At 37.9% G+C, this 21,793-nt stretch overlaps 1 protein-coding gene across 1 annotated transcript in view; it reads left to right on the top strand.

Moving 5' to 3' along the window:
* The window catches only part of LOC101845043, a gene marked incomplete in the record, with an annotated part of 71,396 nt that overhangs the window by 12,475 nt on the left and 37,128 nt on the right, over window positions 1–21,793 (top strand). The window contains 16 exon segments of the mRNA XM_005109405.3: window positions 217–295; window positions 1,323–1,558; window positions 2,714–2,846; window positions 4,060–4,197; window positions 4,813–4,936; window positions 6,240–6,344; window positions 6,743–6,792; window positions 7,673–7,784; window positions 8,391–8,468; window positions 10,433–10,543; window positions 13,366–13,547; window positions 14,161–14,229; window positions 16,501–16,608; window positions 17,239–17,467; window positions 18,535–18,720; window positions 20,924–21,132. Coding sequence (XP_005109462.3) covers window positions 217–295; window positions 1,323–1,558; window positions 2,714–2,846; window positions 4,060–4,197; window positions 4,813–4,936; window positions 6,240–6,344; window positions 6,743–6,792; window positions 7,673–7,784; window positions 8,391–8,468; window positions 10,433–10,543; window positions 13,366–13,547; window positions 14,161–14,229; window positions 16,501–16,608; window positions 17,239–17,467; window positions 18,535–18,720; window positions 20,924–21,132 — 2,149 coding nt within the window.

Below are 21,793 nucleotides of genomic sequence, written 5' to 3'. Positions count from 1 at the left end.
GGGATGATTGACATTCTACATATATATATATATATATCGACTGCTTAATATAAAACTCAGCCACACACCATCTTGAAAAGGGACGTATGGCAGTCTTAACTGTGCGGTTGATGTATTCTAAACAGAATGTTTAATTCTTTAAAAGACCTCTATGGTTTTATCACACTGGCTGGATACTGTGTTTGAGAAAGATGCATTTTGTCTTATAACTTGCAGATGCTTCTATTGTGGCTCCTTGCTGGACACTCCCTGCCTTCATTGCCTCATGTGTTTGGAATGTTGCTGCCAGTTTGCGGTAAAAGAAACAATATACTGACAATGTTTTCACGTATTTGTTTTTTTTAAATCAATTTTGGCCCCTGTCAGAAATGGGACACAGCCATTAAGAAATGGTTTCTTGTTATTCTTTTTAGAGAACAGATCTAAGGTAAACAATCTGTGGTTATCCTTTGAATACAAGATTAGCTGAACATAATAAACTGACAAAAAGAATACGATTAAAAATCAGGGATATCAAGTTTCTCTGAAACACAAGTATTTTTTTATTCTTTTAACTTATAAAGCGAAAGTGTATGAATAAAATAGGAAGAATTTTATGGAAGATTATGGAACAAACATGAAGACAATACATTGTTTGACAAGCTGTTGACATCAAAACAAGTGGTGATAACATAGACAAAGATATTGTCGCTGTCACAAGCAATTCACTGAGGCTAATATTTCGAGAATTTTCAATGTTTACACCCTCCCAAAGGTTCATCAAAGATGTACCTTTCAACATCACCAAAATGCATTTAAATGACATGGTCAAGGTATACAATTTTCTTGCTTTTCATGATACGTGATAGGCAAAACTCAACAAAGTCTAGCTTTTTGTCTTTGTAAAAAATATCAATCAGACTTAAGTGGATGTCCTACGATACCGACAATATTGACTATTGATTTGCCCATGTGCTTCTCTTTATTTCAAGCAAATGTGGTCTTATAAAAGTTTAGCTCTACTCTATCTGTCCTAATTTTTGCAACCTGTTTAGCTTGGATTATTTTGTTGATGTTAATTACATCTCATCTTACTTTACCAACACCTAGATTTGAAAATACTTTATTGTTGATACATAGGCCTACATATGATAACGTACTCAGAGAACTTAAACAATTGGTTCACGGGAAAAGACCAGGCTGATATACGTTTTTTAAAGAACAACTGAGTGGAGCAATAAGTGACAAACCATAGTAGTTGATGTCTGTATCAGACCTACCTTTTGAAGGAAAATTCATGTATGTGTTGCAATGAACAGTCATATTGGTTGATCATTTTTCAGAAAATTGCTAAGTCTCTTCAGCCGGGCTATCTGAAAAACACTTCCTTCAAGATTCAACTAATCCGAGACGGTGAGTTAAAAGATGATGACAGGATCAAACGCAACACAGCAGGCAGCGTTTTTTACTACAAAAAAGGACATTGTATGCAGTTCCTCAAACCAATGGATCCAATCTACTGGAACGAGACTCGGATTACCATTCTACGGGGTGCCACTTTCTTCTGCCGCATGTCTTTGTAAGTTTCTGCAAACATTTTGCCTCTAATACCTTCATTGTGAAAAACTGAGAAAGAAAAAAGTACCAAAACAACACCAAAATTGCAGCATATTTTAATTGAATTGAAGACAGAATTGAGCTCTTCTTTTTAGTTGTATTTTTGCCTTTCCATTTTGCAGGAGGAATGTTGGAGAAGAGTGTGATGTGAACGATGAAAGAGTGTGAGACACAGTGTTGGTTATGGATGATAAAGATTAAATCAAAAGCAGCATCTGTATTTTTTCCCCTGCTTTTAATAGTTTAGGAGCTGTGAGGAAAAACATTGCTGAAAATGACTTTGTAAATGAACATGGATTTTGTTTTTGTAAATTAATGTTTAGAACCTATAAATGTTTTTTTCTTTCATGGGGGATGTGGGTACCTCTGCTTGCATGTAACCTCTATGTGTATCATTATGGCAGATAATTATTTTTCACTGAATTTTTATGAGCTCTCTGTCCTTATGGTACAGCACCCCACTTATTTTCTCTTCATCTCCTTCTCAACATCCTTCTTTTTTAGATTTTCTTTCCAGGCTGCTTGTGCTTCTCTTTCTGCCCATCTTTCCTTCTCTTTCAATCTCTTTCTCTCAATTTCATGTTCCCTTTGCTATGTCTGTCTGTCTGTCTGTCTTTCTATCTGTCTGTCTGTCTGTCTGTCTGTCTGTCTGTCTGTCTGTCTGTCTGTCTGTCTGTATCTCTCTCTCTCTCTCTCTCTCTCTCTCTCTCTCTCTCTCTCTCTCTCTCTCTCTCTCTCTCTCTCTCTCTCTCTCTCCCTCCCTCTCTCTCTCTCTCTCTCTCTCTCTCTCTCTCTCTCTCTCTCTCTCTCTCTCTCTCTCTCTCTCCCTCTCTCTCTCTCTCTCTCTCTCTCCCTCCCTCTCTCTCTCTCTCTCCCTCCCTCTCTCTCTCTCTCTCTCTCTCTCTCTCTCTCTCTCTCTCTCTCTCTCTCTCTCTCTCTCTCTCTCTCTCTCTCTCTCATCCTGTTTTCAATACCAACCTCTTATCTTATTGCATTTATCGTCCATGGCTAGAGGTCTCGGTGTAGATTTTCTTACCACAACATTTAATGTTTCAAGTTTCTCTTTAATGGCATTAATGCTTCAATCTACTGTCCATGCATATCCAACCACGAATAGTGGCTCAGGGAAGCAACTGGAGTACAAAGGCATGGCAGGGGCTTTTGTCGACCAGGACGGAAAAACTCACACTGATGAAAACTGGAAGAGCAGAGATGCAAACTCTATCACAATCCAGCTGGAACCAGTCAAGGTTAGCAAAAGTGTAGCCGCATCTTGAAATAACAGAATAATTCAACCCTATAAATGTGCTGTGAGTAGTAATATTCTTGTTGTTGCATCTCTGTTCATTCAAGCAGTGGAAAGAACTCGAAAACTACACTGTAAGAGGCCAACTTCTAGATAACATCTGTACCATTTACCAGAACAGCATAATTACAGTAACAAAGTCAGAGGGACTCACAGAAAGGTTCAAAATAACATACGGAGTAAGACAAGGTTGTGGCCTATCACCACTACTATTTATCATATATATGGATAGAAGTACAAAAGAGGCCAACACAGAGCTTGACGCCCTAAATGAATTACTCTTCGCTGATTAACACAGCCTGGCACACAAAGATGAACGGAGTCTCCAGCACCACACCACCAGATTAAACGAAGAATGTAACAACTACGGTCATTTGCTGTATCGTCTTTCATGGCATTTGAGAGTGTCAGTCATTCAGTGTGTCAGACACCTAAGCTGTGTCCTCTGTCTGTATTTCTATGTGTCGTTTTCAGTCACTGTTGACCTCTCAAACTAGCTGACCGTTTTTTGTCGATAAAGTTATTCTTAGGAGTATGGCTCGTTTGTCAATTTTAAAATGATACTGTGTTAGTTCATCATTTCTATTCTTTTTCTTTTCTTTTTTTTTGTCTTATCTTAACTTGTGTAGACACAAATCATACTTATCACATACAGCATTCATTGTGTTTCGAAAAGCAATGACAGGAAACAGATTTAATGGATGTGAGTCTTATTTTTTACCTCTTTCTTTGCTTTTGTTTTTCTTTGTCTACTCTCTCTTATTAGTGGGTGCTCTGGTGTGGTTTGTTCCTTCTTTCCTATCAAACATCTATCATCCTTATCACTCCTTTTTTTTGTGTTTGTTTCTCTCTTGTAACCCCATTAATCTTTAGCATGTATATAACCTTATTGTGTTGCAAGTGCCATAAAACTGTTAAAACAAAAACAAAATTATCTCTTGTTGGGCTCTTGCAACCAAGGAGTACTTCCCAGTTGTCCGGCATAATACCAACTGAATGTACTACTGTCTGTCCTCCCCCCCCCCCCCCCCCCCCGTGTTATGCAATGTTGGAGATATTAACAGAGTCGGGAAAAAAGTTGTTGAAGCGTAATAAAGAGATGAACAAAAGGAAACATGCTCATTAATGTTGACTTGTGATGACTTTCATTTTAACAGCTTGGGGAGAGAGTGAGGGTCAACATTATTCTGAGAGGTCTTCTGGTTCACACTGAGGAAGTGGATGGGTGGCACATGAAGATAGATATGAAGTCTGAGAAAGCAGGCATTTACATCATCAATATCCCAGGAATTAAGGTAAGTTTTGGGTCTGTTAAGCAAAAGTAGTACTATAAAAATGTATTTTTTGCATGAGTGTCAAAAGCTGGAGATGAAACCTTAATTTTTTTTTAGCATCAAATTATTAAAATTAAGGAAGTTGAGGTTTCCTCTCGGGTTGAAATTATTGCATGAAAATTAACATACAATGAAAAAAGCAATTTTACTGAAAAATCTTAAATTCTCAGTGAAGAGAGAGAGAGGGAGGGAGGGAAGGAAGGATCTCATTTCTCAATTTTCCTTTTTTCATATTGTCAGCGTCATTCATCAAATGCCTGCCAGTTTTTCAAGTTTTGAGAAAATTATAGGAAAAAAATCTCCCAAATCCAATGCATGACTTGGGCACTTGCGATTTTTCAATTAAAAACTAAAAAGGAACTACGGAAACTAAAAAAAATACCAAACTGTTTTGTAAGATGCTCCCTTTATGTCTTAATTTTAATTTGAATAATATCATGTGTATCTTGAAACCTATAGAAAATGATGAGTGTGATTGCAGAATCAAGAATGATACTGACAATGTCATCTTTTTTCACTTTCAGTGTGTATTTCTTCCTAATAAGCTCTTTTCTTTAACCTTGTTTGATACTCCAGAGCTCCTGGAGTTTGGGACACAGTGACTTTGAGCCTGGGAGAACCCTGGAAGTGAACCTGGAAGGATCAGGTGCACACAGAGCAGTCATTAAAGAGAGACAGCCTAATGGAAACCTTGTTCTTGGTGAGCTGATTATAGTAATGATAGCAGCTCGTCTATCAAAGTCTGACAATGGGCAATACATATTTCTGCAATAGAATAGAATGACAAGAATTAAAGGTTTCAGTGACTTGTGGCTTCTGCTATGGCTGATGAGACCAATTCTGGCTGAGAAGAGTGTGTTACATTTTGAATATTTAAAAGGTCCACTCTCACTTGTGGATGTGCACAGCTCGCGGGCTTCTCTCTTATGTCTGACTTGCGCAAAGGTTTGATTAAAGTGAGAAAGAGCTGTGCAAACATCAGACTCACTCTCGAGCCTAAGTACAATATAGGCCTACCTGATGGCAAGCTGATGCTATGGACAATGTATCTGATGGCAAGCTTATGGTATAAACATGCTTCTCATGGACTTTTCCTGATTCCATCTCTTTTTTTTTATCTAGAGAGCAAAGCACGAAATTTGGTCCCTTTTTTGGTCAAAATGTAAAGCTTTATAGCTTCATTTCATCAAAATCTCAGTTCTATGCTTGCATTTGCTCCTGTTCTCATGGAATTTAATTTTGTTCGTCAAAGACTCCAAAAGCTTCAAAAACCAGAAATTCTATACAATTTTAATTATTTTGTTAGAAACTCAAATTTGATTTCATATTTGTTATCCCGGTTCATCTTTTTGATTAAAGAATGTGTGTGTTTGTGTGTGTGTTTGTGTATGTGTTTATATGTATGTATGTGTAGGTATGTGTGTGTTGTGTGTGCGTGCATGCGTGCGTGTGTGTGTGTGGGTGCGTGCATGTGTGCATGCGTGCGTGTGTGCGTGCGTGCAAGGGTGCATGCATGCCTATGGGTAGGAGGGAATGGAGATGGGTGGTAATTTAAGAGGGGTATGTGAGTCATTTAGTATAAGGCAGAGCTTTCTGTAATTCATTTCCTCCTTTTATCTGTTCATTTTTCTCAAAGACTCATGTTTTCAGATAACTGTCTGAAGCATAAACCTGAAGCAAAGCATGTAGTAATCTCTTTGCAGGCCATCAGATGAGATCATTATGTCTTGTGGCTTACCCATACGCTTAGCCCCTCTGGTTACAAAACCCTAGCACAGTGGTATGGTGCTGGCTCAAACAGTGGAGGCAATGAGTTCAATTCTTGCACTGGCATGTGACAAAATCTGGAGGTTTCAAAAACTATTTCCTTTCCTCTGATCCCTGAGTGAATTTTGATACTCTCAGATTTGAATAGAAAATTAGGATAGATCTTGTTTGGGCTTTATGGTTGTGAAAATCATGGAAGAGCAGTTAGTCGAGGTTTTGTTTCTATGTTGCCCCAGATGTTGATGGAGAGGAACGACATTTCATCTACTCCAGTGATCAACTCATGCCTGACGGGACAAGTGAAGCTTTGGGAACTGCTTTGTCTTCAGCAGAACTTTCTGGTGAGATTTTGCAACTGTCTTAAAATTTATTTATTTTTTTTGTGACATTCACTTGAATGTTGCTTTTACTGTTTTGCACCCCTCTTAGTCGTGACAGTCACCAGCTGCTGATCTACTTCTCTTTAAGTGCCTCCACTTGTTTATTGGTTGTAGTTTATGATTATAATTGCTGTTCCTTACTTTTACATTTAAATTTACACGATTGTCTTGTTCAAAGTTTCACTCGCTAAATATTACAGGTAAACAGAACATCGCTTTCTTGTTCACTAGCCTGTGTGCACTATTACACAGTGTTCCATCGCCTGCTTATTGCAGTAAAAAGAGGATATGTCTACATTTCTTGAAATGTAAATGAATTTTGAATATGTTTCTTCTTTTTTTTCAACATTCTGTACCAGGTAAAGATCAAGGACAGAAGACTCCAGTACCTTTATGGTCTTTCTTTAAAGTAAGTATACAAAAGGAAAGTAAAATGATCATATCTTGTAAATGACAAGTGAGTGAAAAAGGTTAGTTGTCTTAACACGGGTATATTTAGAAATGTAGTGTTGGGGTTTGCTGCGGCAAGAAAAATGAAGCAAAATCCAAGTGTATTCTTTGGAAATTAAGAGAAAGAGTGGCTTTTATTGGATAAGAGTAAAGAAAGAAAAAGAGGAATGGGATAAAACCAAATGGGCATTGAGCCAAGCTTGGCGTTTGAATGAAGTTTATCTCTTTGAACATTGAAAAATAATATTTTTCAAAACAGTCGTCTTTTTTTTAATGATTCATGTTTCTGAACTTACCAACAGCACTATTTCTGCAGCTCAAAACTTTTGTACTGAGAGACAACACGACGCAGTGTTTTGAATGCAGTTTAACTGCTGTTGTTGTTAGAATAAGGCATAAAGATGAGTATGCATGACAACAGCATTTTAGTTATTATAACTGTTTGCATAGGTAAAACGGATTTTGTCCTAAATGTCAAAAATGGTGTCTATTGAAGTAGAGGACAGTTGATATTGTCCAAGATGGCTAACCGCGATTGAGGAGAAGGTGGTTGTCTTTGACAGGTGGATGTCTTGGACAATGTCAAATGCAAGGGAGGAAGTGTTGAATGGTAGTTTGTATAAGTGATTGCCTTGGACAGGTGGCTGTTAGACTGTTTCTTGTCCGCTCACAGATAAAGGCCATTTTGAAACATTTTGTTCACAAAATGCTTAATTTTTGTAGGATGAGTAAAGAAAACAGGAGCTGGTAATGACAGCATAATAATTGTGATTTTTTTTTAGATATCTGTCATGAAAAGATGTCAGTGTTTTACACAGATTATTGTTTTTTCTGCCTAGTTCCAAGTGCCTTGTGGTTATCAAGCCCTGATGAAGAAGGAAAGACCAGAAGCCTTGAAAAAGCTACATGATGACTTGATAATGCCTTGTACCCCTGTGCACTTTCCTTCAGGTAAAGAATTTCAGTCTTTCTAATTACCGGTACCACCATCATCATAAATGATGAATCTGAGATCCTGCCTCCTAGTTTTCTATTGTGGAAAATGGGGTTACTTAGACTCAATTCTGTATCCTGCCATTGTTAGAAGTTTCTAGAATTGGTAAGCAAATTCTGTCTTTCATTCCGGCTTATGAATTGCCTCCCCAAGTTTTGCAAAGAATGTTTGCCTGTCTTCAGTTCTGTGCCGTAAGCTTACGAAACGCCTTTTTTTGTTCACAAAAGTGTTGAGAAAAAGAGTTTTTTTGTCAGTGTAACCAATTAAAAATAGAGTTCTTCCAAAATTAGAATTTTAATTTATTCAAAAACTATTCACAGTTTCAGTTTGATTTTTTCACACAAGTAGGAGAACTGATCAGGCTTTCGATTTAGTAAATAAAGAAAATTTGACACCAAAATGAAAAAAGGCGTTTTGTCAGCTTACGGCAGTTCTATCCTTATAACAACTGTACTCATGATTTGTTGACATTTCTTTTCTACTCTAGATGTTGATACACCTATGCTCTTTTGTACCATCTGAACTAGAACACTTGTGTTTGTTGTCTTCATTCCACATTTCAGTTCTATATGCCAGGCAAGTTCAACTTCGAGACAAAGTTGAGAGCATTCTCTACACTGAGGGAAAATGGAACTTCTCAGGTGAGCAATGCATTCAAGAGATTCTGTTATTTTTTTCTCTATATAACACTTGTAAAGAGGTTTTTCATATCTGTCATGAATATTCAATGCAAAAGGGAGTGTTCCATTTCTATCACAGATGAGGTATGTATTCCTCGGGTGCTATCAGCAAGGTACTGAGCTTTCCATCAGAAAGTCAGGCTACAATTTAGAATACAAGCAACCTTTGTTTTTTAAACCCTTGGTGGTAATAAAAACTCTTCGCTTTTCTTTGTTTCTTTGTTATCTAACCCATTTCAAATTTGTATTTGTGTTTAGATTGTTTATGATAATATCATATTATTATGATTATGATTCCAGAAACCACATTGATAACTGTGGGTTTTGAGATAGTGACTGCTGAGATGTGTCCTATGTAATTTGTAGCTCAACATGAGACACGATTTGAAGCTTTTAGGTGTGAAGCTCTGCAAGCACCAGAAATGCTGTCTTTATCAGACCAGCTAGGTTTAAGAAAGGTGTATTATGAAACAGAAATATTTTATGGAATGGGATATAACTTCTAACAATTTGTGGAAAGTCTTACGGAACATTTGTTCAACTCTGTACTCTACTAGTAGTTTTGGTATGGAAGAATGTGAGTGAGTCTATGTGTGCATGGGTGCGTGCTTCTGTGCGTGCATTCTTTTGTGTGTGCATGCGTGTGTGTGTGCATGTGTGCTCTGATAAATGGTCTCTCAATGTACATTTTCTGTTTTTCTTTCAGTTTTATTGAATAATGATTTCACGCTGCACAGCACTTAGAGCCTTTTAGGGACTGTATAGTTTCACATTTTTAGGCACTTCATAAATTCATTAGGCACTGCTATCATAACCCTCCGCCCCTGCCCCCTGTGTGCTATGAAAAATACACTGGGAACTTTGACTGACACGATTCATTTCTTTGAAGAGCTATAGCTCACTTGTGATGTTATGTGCTAGATACATCAAATAAAAGAAAGGCAAACATACATTTTTATGGTTTAAGATATTTTTTTTAAGCTAAATTTATTCTGCTAAATAATTTGACTGGTGAAAGTGAGAAAGATTTTTTTCCTCTACAATTTGGTAAACATATCTATATTTGGCTCAGATCCCTCATTTCAGATCGTAATTTACGGAACAAAAACCCGGACGGACATAAAAGATCAACCAAGAGAGAAAATTTGAGATTATTGAACTGCCCATGGTGTCACAGATCATCCACTTTGTGAATGTGATCACATTTCATTTGTAAATATTCTCAATGAAACAGTACAATGTTTGCCTCTAATGGGATCACACCTCGGTGTGAATTCGCTGATGTTTTTTCCCCCCCCAAACATCACATTCTTATCTGAGCTCTCCACCTAAACTTACATCACACGCTGGGTGGTAAGGGCTTACAAGTTCTCTGCAGGCGGGATCACATCAAACTGTGAACTCTTCCTTGACCATTTCAGCAATTGTCCCTATCCTTGAATTTACGAGATGAACTGAATTTTAATTGGTCTGGTCACAACACAATGGTATCTAATGACAAAGGCAGGGGAACTCTATCAGAGATGAAAATCTATAAATTCTGGACAGGTAAAGGGGAGGAGCAACTGGATAATCATAGATAACAAGTGAAAATGGCATATGTCATGCCACTGTGATTAGTCATCAAGGTTGATCTCTCTTTGAATGCCATAAGTCATAGACCCACCCAGGGGTCACACCAGTTCATTTTAGAGTAAAGGGAGATCATTCTACCAGTTGTGTACCTACTCCGATATCTTAGGCAGAGGCTACCATATTATTATTTTTATTATTATTATCATTATTATTATTATTATTATTATTATTATTAGCATCCTTATTATTAATATTATATTCCTTTTAAATAAATGCCGTTACGTTCCAGGCTGACCCAAAAGAATGACTAAAGCAGTCTGTTAGTTTCTTTTCCTTTTTATTTCTCCCAGTGTTGCCCCTCCTGGTTCTACCAGAGAGTCTGACGATGGACAATTTGGTCCAAAGTTCCCATGAGGTGTTCACAAGAAGCTTCAAACTTCATCCTCTTTGCTACTTCAGAGGTGAGATCTTTTATTGTGTATTTTTAAAAAGATAAAAAATTGTAGGTGTTTTACACCCCCATGGACACAATTTAGATAATTTAAGAAGTGTTTGCCAGGGCCAACCTAGGTTGAAAGGAAACAAAGTCCCAGCAGAAAGACTGAGATAATTGGTAAAAAATTTTCCTAGATGAGAATCAAACTCGGGTCTTCAGTGTGGGATGGTGAATTGCAGGAGTGTCACACTACAGATGCTGGTGGGTTGTGTTTGTGTTTATAGATTTGACTTGAAGAGAAGTATGATGATAATTTTGAGGTGAAGGCATAATTTTGCTTTGCCTGAAGTCCATTTTCTTTTGCTGCTTTAGAATGATAAAGAACTTGATTAACTCTTTAAACCCTGAGTTTTTTCCACCATTTCCCATAGTTTTTTTCTACTGTCATCTAAACCTTGTGCACTATGTCTCATTATAACCCCAAAAGCTTGCCTCCAACTTCTAAATGGCGGAAACAAAGGCTTAGTCATTACTAAAAAACTTGGTTTGGGAATAGTTCCGAAAAACTAACAAAAACTAGCACTAAATAAAACGAAACAGATGTCACTAGTATTGGACACTGGCAGCGTATGATGGGGAACAGGGTTATTACTGCTGAACGCTCCCAGAATCTGATGGGGTTTAAAGAGTTAATCAAAGACTAGTAAAAATTCAGAAAGTTTGTCATATTCACTCAGCTTGGAGCAAACGTTGTTGGTTCTCTTAGACTAAGACTTCCAGAGTTTTAATTCGCAACAGAAGAGATTTCCCTTTTCTTTTTTTCTTTTTTGTTTGATTGTTCTTGGTGTTGAAAGAACTGTCTGAGGGATGTGTCCTATTTTGGGTTGCTGTTTGTTTGATTGTATTAGTTGTTGAAAGAACCAAATTATTATGTGTTGCATGCTGACAAAATGAGTTACTTCTTGTAGTCCACGAATGGAAATGTCAGCTGAAAATAGACGCATCAAATTTGTTGATTTTAATCTGAAGCCATTTTCTTAAAGCTGAAATGTCTTTTATCATTTTATTAAAGAAATTATGCAAACCCAACCCACACATTTGCTGTTTCTATCTGTGTCCAAAGAGCTAAAATCTAAGAATTAACCTATTTTGTCAGCACACATCAAAAAGGAAGTGTGTTTTTATTTTTTTTTTACTTTTTGTTACTAGCTGTTCATCTATACATATTATATTTGTGAAAGTCCGTCACTTTCGCCTTCCTAAAACTTCCGAACCACTTAACTTTCGAATTTGAAAAAAATAACGGTGATTCAGAATCATTTACAGGGGGCACAGTTTTACTGAGGAGTATGAAGTCACTGTAGTTTAATTTTCAGTTTTTCATTAGTTTTGTTTAGATCTAATCTTGGGAAAGTACGTCTTCGTAGACGCCATTGTGAACACGTGAGGCTTCCGTTCACAATGAGTGCGCACTCATTCCACACCTTTGAAATTCTGGAGTGTACAACCACGAAAGCGGAACAGAGAATCAATCTGTGCATCTAATATATATTTGGCAACTTGGAAACACATGTGTCACTTTTCTCTCAAGATTTATTGCTCCATTCCAGTAGAGTGTAAATATAGTAGACCAATGATATTCAGTTGATGTTAATGCTCCGATCATTCCTTTCATCGAAAGGGGGCCTAGCCAGTGGTACTATGTGGGAGGAGTGTTTTACCTTTACTTTTTGGGGGTTTTTTGGTTTGTTTGTACTAACTGATGAAGATAGCATACTTGAGATGGGATTCATATTTGTTTAAAAAAATATTTTTTTGTACTTGCCCTTGAAGATGCTGCAGAGTATATGAGAGGTGTGCTTTATCTTAGATTTATTTAAATCCTAATTGACTAGCAAGTTTGATTCTTCTTTCAACGATAATTGTGATCAGCGGCCATAGTGATTGTTATCTCTTGTATGTGTTCTTTTTTCAGATTATAAGTGCATGTGTATATGAAAAGGTTGTGCGTTAAATTGACCAGTTTTAATAAAATGTGTCATAGTGTTAGCTATTGGAATTGTTTTTGTTTTTTTATATTGTGAAGCACATAAAGCCTACAGGGAATGGGTGCTATAGAATTGATCTTTATTATCGTCATCATTAACATTATTATCATTATTATCATCATTATCATCATTATCAATATCGTTATCATCATCATCATCATCATCATCATCCTCATTATGATTATTGTAGGTAGCAGGGAATCAAAAAAGGGTTTGAGACTTAGTATGTTTTTCAAATTTAATATAAGTTCAATGTTTCGCCCTGTAAAGGGCTTCATCAGGAACATGTACATGTAACATACGCGCACTCAGGCAATCTAGCAGATGTCACGCCCTCATTATGATTATGATGTTATTATATTCCTTACCTCCACACACCTGTTTCTTCCCCCCCCCCCTCTCTCTCTCTCTCTCTCTCTCTACCACTTCTGGCCTTAGTGTTCCCTTCTCTCTGGCCCTTGCGATTTGTACTCACTGCTCCTTTAAGTGTTGTGACATGTATGTACGCACTTTAGTTTTTCTAGCATGTGTAGATCTAGATTCTTGTCATTTATTTTGTGAATGTTCCTGAGGAAGCCTGTTGAGGGCGAAACGTTGAACTTTGGATAAAATATTTTTTGGAAATACTTCCAGGTCTTAATTGTCTTAATATCTGCTTTGTACAATGAAGATGATGATGATGATGATGATGATTATCATCTTGTTTTAAAACAAAAAAAACCTTTGTACTAAGTATTTAGGGAACTATATGGGAGATGTGCCTTATCTTGTTTTCCTGTTTGTTTGCCCCACTCCTCAGCTGACGTCAGCCTTGTCATGTCTTCTATGCCATCCAGCCGGGAGCAGGCTGTGGTAGAGTGCTTCCACTCCCTGCACATGCTGGACAATGAAGGGTTTGAGTTTGAACCCTCAGAGGACACTTCTGAACCAGGAGTCTGTCTTCTGTGGGCCTGGATGCTGATACTGCTGCGATTTCAACATGTTGGTTCTGATTTTGGTCACTTGTGGTTTAAAATATAGTTGATGCGGAATGCTTTTTGCATGTCATGCGAAACCTCTTTATTGAAAGTCTAGAAAAAATTTTTAGCTTAACAATATTTCTGTTAGTACTTCAATTTCAGAGTAATTATCACAGACCAGGGAAAGACACCTGCACAAACATGGCTGTCTTAGCCTTTGATGTATTTGAAGGAAATTGTTTTCAGAGTAGTCAGTCCTTCATTGTGTTCCTAAAAATCATGCTCACATAAGTAAGATAAAAGTCAAGTGCCAAGTTTTTCTTTTTGTCCTTCCTTCGTTGTTGTCCTGTCTCAGTGGCTCAGTTGTGTGTATGTCTGGCAAATCCAGTGATTCCTTGTGATCTGCTCTTTCTGCTGCTTTTTTTGTGCGTGTGTGTTTTTTTGTGTTTTTTTGGTCCTTATCTGCTTTTATGCGAAATAGGACTTTTATTGTTCTGACTTTGTTTTAGTCTCAATTCCATTTAGCGAACTCATCAACTTATGCAATAAATACATTCAATGGACACAGATCTTCTGATATATGAGGATATTTTAAATGAGGATGAGTGAACTTCTTTTTTTTATGTCTGTGACAGGAGCCTTTGCCGGAAATGAAAGCATTGACTCAAGGGATTGCTGGTGCTGATAAAATGAGTGTTCAGGAGGTGAGTCATGATAGAAGTGTGTTGGACATCTTATGTGGATGGTTGGCGGATGCTCTAGTGTGGTTTGCTCCTTTTTGCTATCAAACATATGTATCATCCTGATCTCTCCTCCTCCTTTTTTGGTGTTTGTTAATCTCTTGCAACACCTTTAATCTTCGACACTTGTATGACCTAGTTGTGTTGCAAAAGCCATAAAAGGCAGAAATGTTATTGTTAACAGAAGGTATTTAACAAGTATTTGACAACATTACATTAAGATTCAGCTCAAAGGAAGGTTGATGGGTGGTTGGTTGCTGCTCTGGTGTGGTTTTCTCCTTCTTTACTATCAAACATCTATCGTCCTTATATCTCCTCCATTTTTTTGTGTATGTTACTCACTTGTAACACATCTCTTCTTCGGCACTTCTATATGAACTTATTTTGTTCCAAGTGCCGTAAAACTCTTACGAAAACTAAACTAAAGGAAGGTTCGAGAAACCAGTGCTAGGTACAATTTTTTCTCCATATTGCCTTCTACCTATGACAACCCTCCTGTGTTCATCACATCTCTGCTACCTGTGAATAAGCACTCTACAATTTAAATAAGATTATTTTAATATTATTGAAGTTGTCATTTCAATGTTGAGATTTTTACCATGAATTTTTAAACATTTTAATCTGATCATTGACCAAAATCAAGCTGTGCTAAGAACTGTCATGAATGCAACCAACTTGTGTTTCGCATGCTCATCTGACCTTATGCAGTTGCAACCACCGTAAAACTCTTACTAAGCTAACAAAAAACTCTTGTTGCCCACTCATAGATAATGGGCATTCTGTGGTGTTATGGTTCAACATGTACGGGGAGATGTTTTATTAAGTAATTTTGTCTGTTTCTGGGATGCTGTATCCCTCTCAGCCTGAGTTGGCCCTTGCAGGCAAAGTTAAAGCAGCCCGCCTCTTAAATGATGTAAATTGTGTCTATTGGGACACAAAGCATTAACCCTTTGAGCCCTGACGTCCTGAGGCTGCCATGCTCCTTTGCCTGAGCTCCTGAGCAATATCACCAACATAGTACATAACAAGATGGTCCACTCAGCCAAGAAAGTGTCCGTGGAAGTCCGCTCATTGCTTCTGATGGCGCTGCAGTCTTTGTTTTGAAGCTCTCTTTCATTTATCCAGAAGAAGAATAGGAATAGCACACCCTTGCGTGCGCAGATCGACTGGTGTTCATCAGCTGTTCGGGTTCGTTCAGTGCGGAGCTTTAGGTTTTTTTATTTTAATGACCTCTCACCTCTCATTCTAAGGTCAAATTAAGCGAAGGAAACAGTCGCCTCCTCCTCCGGAAGAGGTTTTTTGTCAGCGTAACTATTTTTAAAAAAGCATTCTTCCGAAATTTGAGTTCTTATTTATTCAAAAACTTGTTAGTTTCACTTTGATTTTTTTCACACAAGTGAGGTAACTCTGTCCCAAAAGGGTGCGCATTTACGAAGAGGGCGCCACCGAATTTTGAGGACACTTTTTTAATTGGCTCAAAGAGAGGAGTGAACCCTCTTGTAATGTAGACTCTTTGATATCAGAGATTTATAAGATCGTCAGAATGACATTCCATATCTCACTTAGGGCAGTCCTTGCCATTACCAGCATCTAATTCAGAAAGATCTTCAAAATAATCAATAACATCTTGTGTATTAAACGCTGTTTTCACCGCTGTACCCGAGGCTAGATATATGGGCAATTTTATGCGCCACCTGTGTACCAGTGGCAAGGGTTCAAAGGGTTTACAATTAATTACTCTTTGTACAGCATGCTGGTGATGGGAATGTTGCCCACCCCCCCTCCCACAACAGTGAAGTTTAATTGGAAATTAAGAATGTTTATGATATGCACAGGAGAATTGTTGACAAAATTATCTGTATTGTGTACATTTAACAGATGAAGGATATTAAAGTAAAGTATAACCCTCACAGGAGCTTGTATGTGGCCTATACCCTGCCAGGGGTGAAAAGCACTGATGATAACCCCCACATCCTCACACATCTCAGTGATCACAGTGGACTGTTTCCTGTTCCTGAGAGACATAATTGTGATCCCACTGTAATCATTACTGTGAGCCTGGATGTTACACACAAGGTCAAGAATTTTTTTAACTAAGGGCTGCACTTTATTTTTTTCCCCAGATTTTTTACATAAAAGTAGGTTTTCTTTGATTTTGTCATTCCACTTTTGTATACAACATCTACAGCCCCGGGACCACGGCACAGTGTAACCTTTTGAATTGTTCAATTCCAGGTTGAATCAGGACTGATGAAGATCATTCAGCAATTTAGAGATGCATTGTTTCTCAGCTTGGGAAAAGCTTTTGATGTTTCCACTCTCATAAACGACACAATAGCAAAGGTATCTATGCTGTCTTTTATGTGTGTCCGTTACGTACTGTTTTCTGTGTGAACGGATGAACTGATGACTCCAGTATGGACTTGCCTTGAATGTGAACTGTTAATTCTAGGTGTGTCTTTTTACTTGCACTTTGTATTCCACTGAAATCGGAGGCATATTTGTGAGGTGCTTTGCCTTTTCACTAAGAAATTTGAGTTTTATTCCCACGTAAATAGGTTTTCAATTTAGTATCTCTGTCCCGTCTGCTGTTGCATCCTTCTCCACTTGGGTTGGCCCCAATAGGTAGACCCAAAGTGGCCTTCTGTGTAAGTCATCTAAATATTAGGCTAATAATGGAAATGTAAAACATTTACAATTGTGATAATTATTACCTTGTAATCCAGACTATTTACTTCTATTTCTTTGCAGGAAAAGAACTGGGGATAGTAGTGATTATAGATGTTAACTTTGTAATAGCATTGGAAAATAGTGATTACTGATGTTAACTTTGTAATAGCATTGGAAAAAAGTGATTACTGATGTTAACTTTGTAATGGCATTGAAAAATGGTGATTATTGATGTCTACTTTGTAATGAAATTTTTTAAAAGACTTAACTAGGTAACTTTATATCTGTATTTTTTTCTTTCAGAAATGGCAGGATTTGATGATGCAGCACGGCCCGTCACAAGGTCTAAAACCAACCAAACTAGTCTTAATGGATGAGACGTTGATGATGTGTGAGACCCATCAAGCAACCTGGCAAGTTGATAAAGAGCTCAGCAAGTTCCACGAGTTACCTGGCATGTACACACACTTCATCTACTCCCTGAATCTGAGCTCCAACCAGCTGACAGAAATCCCATCTGATCTTTTTAAAAGTGAGGACTCACATTTTTTTTTTCTTCGTGTCCGCATTTGTGGGAAAATAGTAAAGTAATAATAATAATAATAGATAGCCTTTGTATAGCGCAAATCACTGCTCAACAGCAAGCTCTATGCACTTCACAATCTATAGTATTACCCCAGGAGACCAGAGAGTGTTTCGAAACAATCTCAACTTCCTGGGAAGCATACAGTGCAAGCGGCCATCTATAGGCGCTAAAACACTAATATACTGACAAGATCTTTCACCGTCTATGGCCAGGTACCCATTCCCACCTGGGTGAAGTGAGGAAAATTTGTGTAAAGTGCCTTTCCCAAGGTCCCAACGTCTGGCCCGCGGCTCGAACCCCCAAACTCGCAACTTCTCAATTATGAGTCTGGTAGCCTAACCACTAGGCCACAGACGCCACTGTTTTAAGATTGAATGGAAAACAGTAAATGAAATTAGTAGTTGTGGCTTTTGGTATAAATTTGGTAGTGTTATTTATTAAAGGGTCAGTTTGTCAAACTCCCTCTTTTAGTTCAATTAATAGGTTGGTTGCTTTGTAAAACTTTGCTACTCGTTATGAGAGATAAAAGGAATAATGAAATCTCTTCTTGTGTATGGTATCAAGTAGTCTTTAGAGGGACAGAGAAATCTTGAACAGCTATTTGTGACCCAATCATCACTTCTTACTCCTTCTATATGTGGCATAATTGTGGAAACAGGTGCTCGTCAAAGTAATGAAATTGAAGAAACAGACATTTTTTTGCTCGACAGGCAGCTTTTATCGAATTTTAATCAACTTTTTTTTTGGGCTTAAAACCTGATACGTCTATTTTGAACACATTTCATTGAAAAAAAGGCACTTTAAAAAATGTAAATTTACAGTTTCCAAAGACTCTCAAGCTTTAGAAGTCACCAAACTTTAACGGCCATTTTCTTGCTAATTTTACTTAAGACACCAGGCAACCCCCACCTCCTTCACTCACATATAAACTAAGTAGGCTTTAGAAATGTGGAACACATTTTTGTTTAGAAACAGTTTAGAGAAAGCTAGATCTAACTGTTGCTGCACCCCAGGTATACCCCATTTGAAGGACCTTGGACTTTCCAACAACCTGCTTGAGAAACTTCCAGATGAGCTTGGCTGTTGCACGGAGCTGGTCACCCTTATTCTGGCCATCAACCGAATCAAGGAACTCCCTCACACCATGGTCAACTGCCAGGAACTGAAGAGGCTGGACATAGAACATAATGACTTCTCAGGTAATGAGATATGTGCACTGTTGACCATTATAATATGTCTTGATGGTAGAGGAAAGCAGTTAGTTGATTGTTGAATATTTGTAATTTTTACATAGCAATATTAATCGATTGAATACCTATACGCCAACTGATGCAACGCAGCGAAAGAACACCCTTTCAGTCTATAGCTGTTTGCAGACTTTACCATGACTTTACCATGTTCCTTTAGTTCTTTATTATTTCTCTCTCCCTCTCCCTTGCTCACACTCCCTCCCTCTCTCTCTCTCTCTCTCTCTCTCTCTCTCTCTCTCTCTCTCTCTCTCTCTATTTCTCTCTCTCTCTCTCTCTTTCTCTCTCTCCCTCCCTCCCCCTTCTCTCTCTCTGTCTCTCGCTCTGCCTCTGTCTCTCTCCCTCTCCCTCTGTCTCTGTATGTCTCTCTTTTTTTTTGTCTGCCTCTGTCTGTCTCTCTCTCTCCCTCCCTCTCTTTCTCCGTTCCTCTCTCCCATTTTATTGTGTGAGCTGGAAACCTCGTTGTTACATCACTCTCAGTTTTTAAAAAAAATTTCTTTCTTAAAAATATTTTGTTGATTTCCATCTCTAACATTGTAGCCTATTAGTGGGCAATAACTTTATAAAGCATCAAAGTCATGGCGACACTGAGCAAATCTCAATGAGTTTTGATGTGAAATGATTGTGGGTTCGACTAGGTTTTTTAAAGAATTATGTATCATCAAATTGAATTGCCTTACATTTTTGTATTCTTTTTGAATGCAAGATCTGGAATTAATTTTTTTTTTAACTAAGTTTAAATCATATGTTCAAACTGGTTTTCCTTTGATTAAATTAACTCTTATATGGCCTTAATAATATATATGTAATGTGCTTGAGCTTGATGAACATAGTTCCTGCCTTGATATCAAAATAAAAACAAATAATAATAATAATAATAAATAGCATTTGTATAGCGCATATCCCCACTCAACAGCAGGCTCTATGCGCTTTACACTATATTATTACCCCAGCAGACTATAGAACACTCCGAAACATTCTCAGCTTCCCGGGAAGCATACAGTGCAAGCAGCTGATTAAGCGCTCAAACACTAACAAACTGACAAGATCTTTCGCTGTCTATAGCTGGGTACCCATTCCCACCTGGGTGAAGTGAGGAAAATTCGTGTAAAATGCCTTTCCCAAGGACACAACGTCGGGTCCTTGACGGGATTCGAACCCACTACCTTACGGTTGCGAGTCCGAGAGCCTAACCACTAGGCCACCAACGCCACTGAACATTTGTTTTATTTAACCTCTTCACTGTTGTGTTGATGTATATATTCGTTTGTATTCTCCAAAACTGGTTTTCTGCTCATTTGTTTACTGGGAAGTATAAGCAGGTGTAATTACAACTGTGCAGTTTTGTTTTCTTAAGTAAGGGGAAAGATACTATACCTGGATACCTGGAGGTGTCATATCTGACTCAGAGTTTGACGTGTAATGACTCTCCATTCTTTACGGTCATGAGTTGCCGTTGTACATTCCTCCATATCATGTTCTTAAATCGTCCTTCCATGTTATTCTTTGCTTTCCTCCAGCTCTCCTGCCCCCTCATCTTTCTATCAAGCACCTCTTTCTCAATGGTCTCGTGTCGTTTTAAGTGGCCATAGTATTGTATTTTTCTACATTTTATTCTATTCACCAGGGTATGTCTTGTGTGTAGAATCTTACACCTCATTGTTTGTCTTTTTTGTTTTCCAATATTTTCTGGCCATCCTAAGGTAACATCACATCTCAAACGCATTTATTTTGTTTTCTTCTTTCCAAAGATACTATGCCTTTGTTTCAATCTCTCTTGAATAAAAAGTGTTATCTTGTCTGTACAGATGTTGATGGATATGTCTCAGCAGTGAAGGGGTTAACATAATGATGTGTCATTTAGTACAGCACAACAAAAAAATACCGTGGGTTGTAGGTGGGACATGGAGGAAGTTATTTTTTTCTTCGAAAATTCACACTAGTTCTTAGAGGGGTTTGCATATTAAATAAAACTTTAGGCCTTTAAAAAATGGGGGGTTGTTCCCATGCCATCAAACTGACTACCTTTGACTGAAATCAACCATCGAAGTTTAATGTCAGATTCAGAAAGTCATTTTCTTCTTCTGTAGTGTAAAATTTCACCAACTAACTTCTTTGAATTGGACACAGTTTTTGTCTCTTTTCTGCCCCTTAGAGTTTCCTCCAGTGGTGTTCAAGCTGAAAGGTTTGAACCGGTTGTATGCACAGCACTTACAGCTGAGAACTCTGCCTGAAGACATTGGAAATTTGACCGACTTGGAAGTTCTGTCCCTGAATGGCAACTGTTTCACTGAACTACCGAGCACTCTGGCCAATCTGCAGAAACTGAATAAGCTCTCTCTGAATGGAGTCATGTGGGCAAAGGTAAGGTTAACTCTTTGAACCCCATCGGACGCTGGGAGCGTCTGGCGTTAACAACCCTGTTCCCCTTCGGACGCTGGGAGCGTCCAATACTAATGACAACTGTTTCGTTTTATTTTTTTCTCTGAGCTATTCTCGAACCAAGTTTTTTAATAATGACTAAGCCTTTGTTTCCGTGATTTTGAAGTTGGAGGCAAGCTTTTGGGGTTATAATGAGACGTAGTGCACTAGGTGTAGGTGGCTGCAGAAAAAAACTCTGGGAAATGGTAGAAAAACTCAGGGCTTAAAGAGTTAAAGATGGGCAAAGGTGAGGTTAAAGATAAACAGTAAGTAATCAAATGAGAAAGTTAATAAGTAAGCAAGCAAGCAAGTGAGTAAGCTAGTAAGAAGGCAAGTGGGTAAGTAAGAATGGTGCACACAAATGAGCAAACAACCACTCTATTTAGTAAGTGAGCAAATAAGTTTTTCTCCTCCTCTGAGACCCAATGGTTACCCTTGTTTCCTCAGGGATAAAGTTTAAGAGACGAAGGTACTGCATCTCCAGAGTAGGATATATCTGTATATCATAGAATGTACCTCCTAACTGATACTGGAATCCTGTTGTACTTTCAGATAGGGAAAACTATGTTCAGTGTTTGTTAGGGATTTTTTTTTATTCGGGTTG

The sequence above is a fragment of the Aplysia californica genome, unplaced genomic scaffold, assembly GCF_000002075.1.
Source record: "Aplysia californica isolate F4 #8 unplaced genomic scaffold, AplCal3.0 scaffold00775, whole genome shotgun sequence".
Classification (NCBI taxonomy): domain Eukaryota; kingdom Metazoa; phylum Mollusca; class Gastropoda; order Aplysiida; family Aplysiidae; genus Aplysia; species Aplysia californica.
This window is presented reverse-complemented; position numbering and strand designations above follow the sequence as displayed.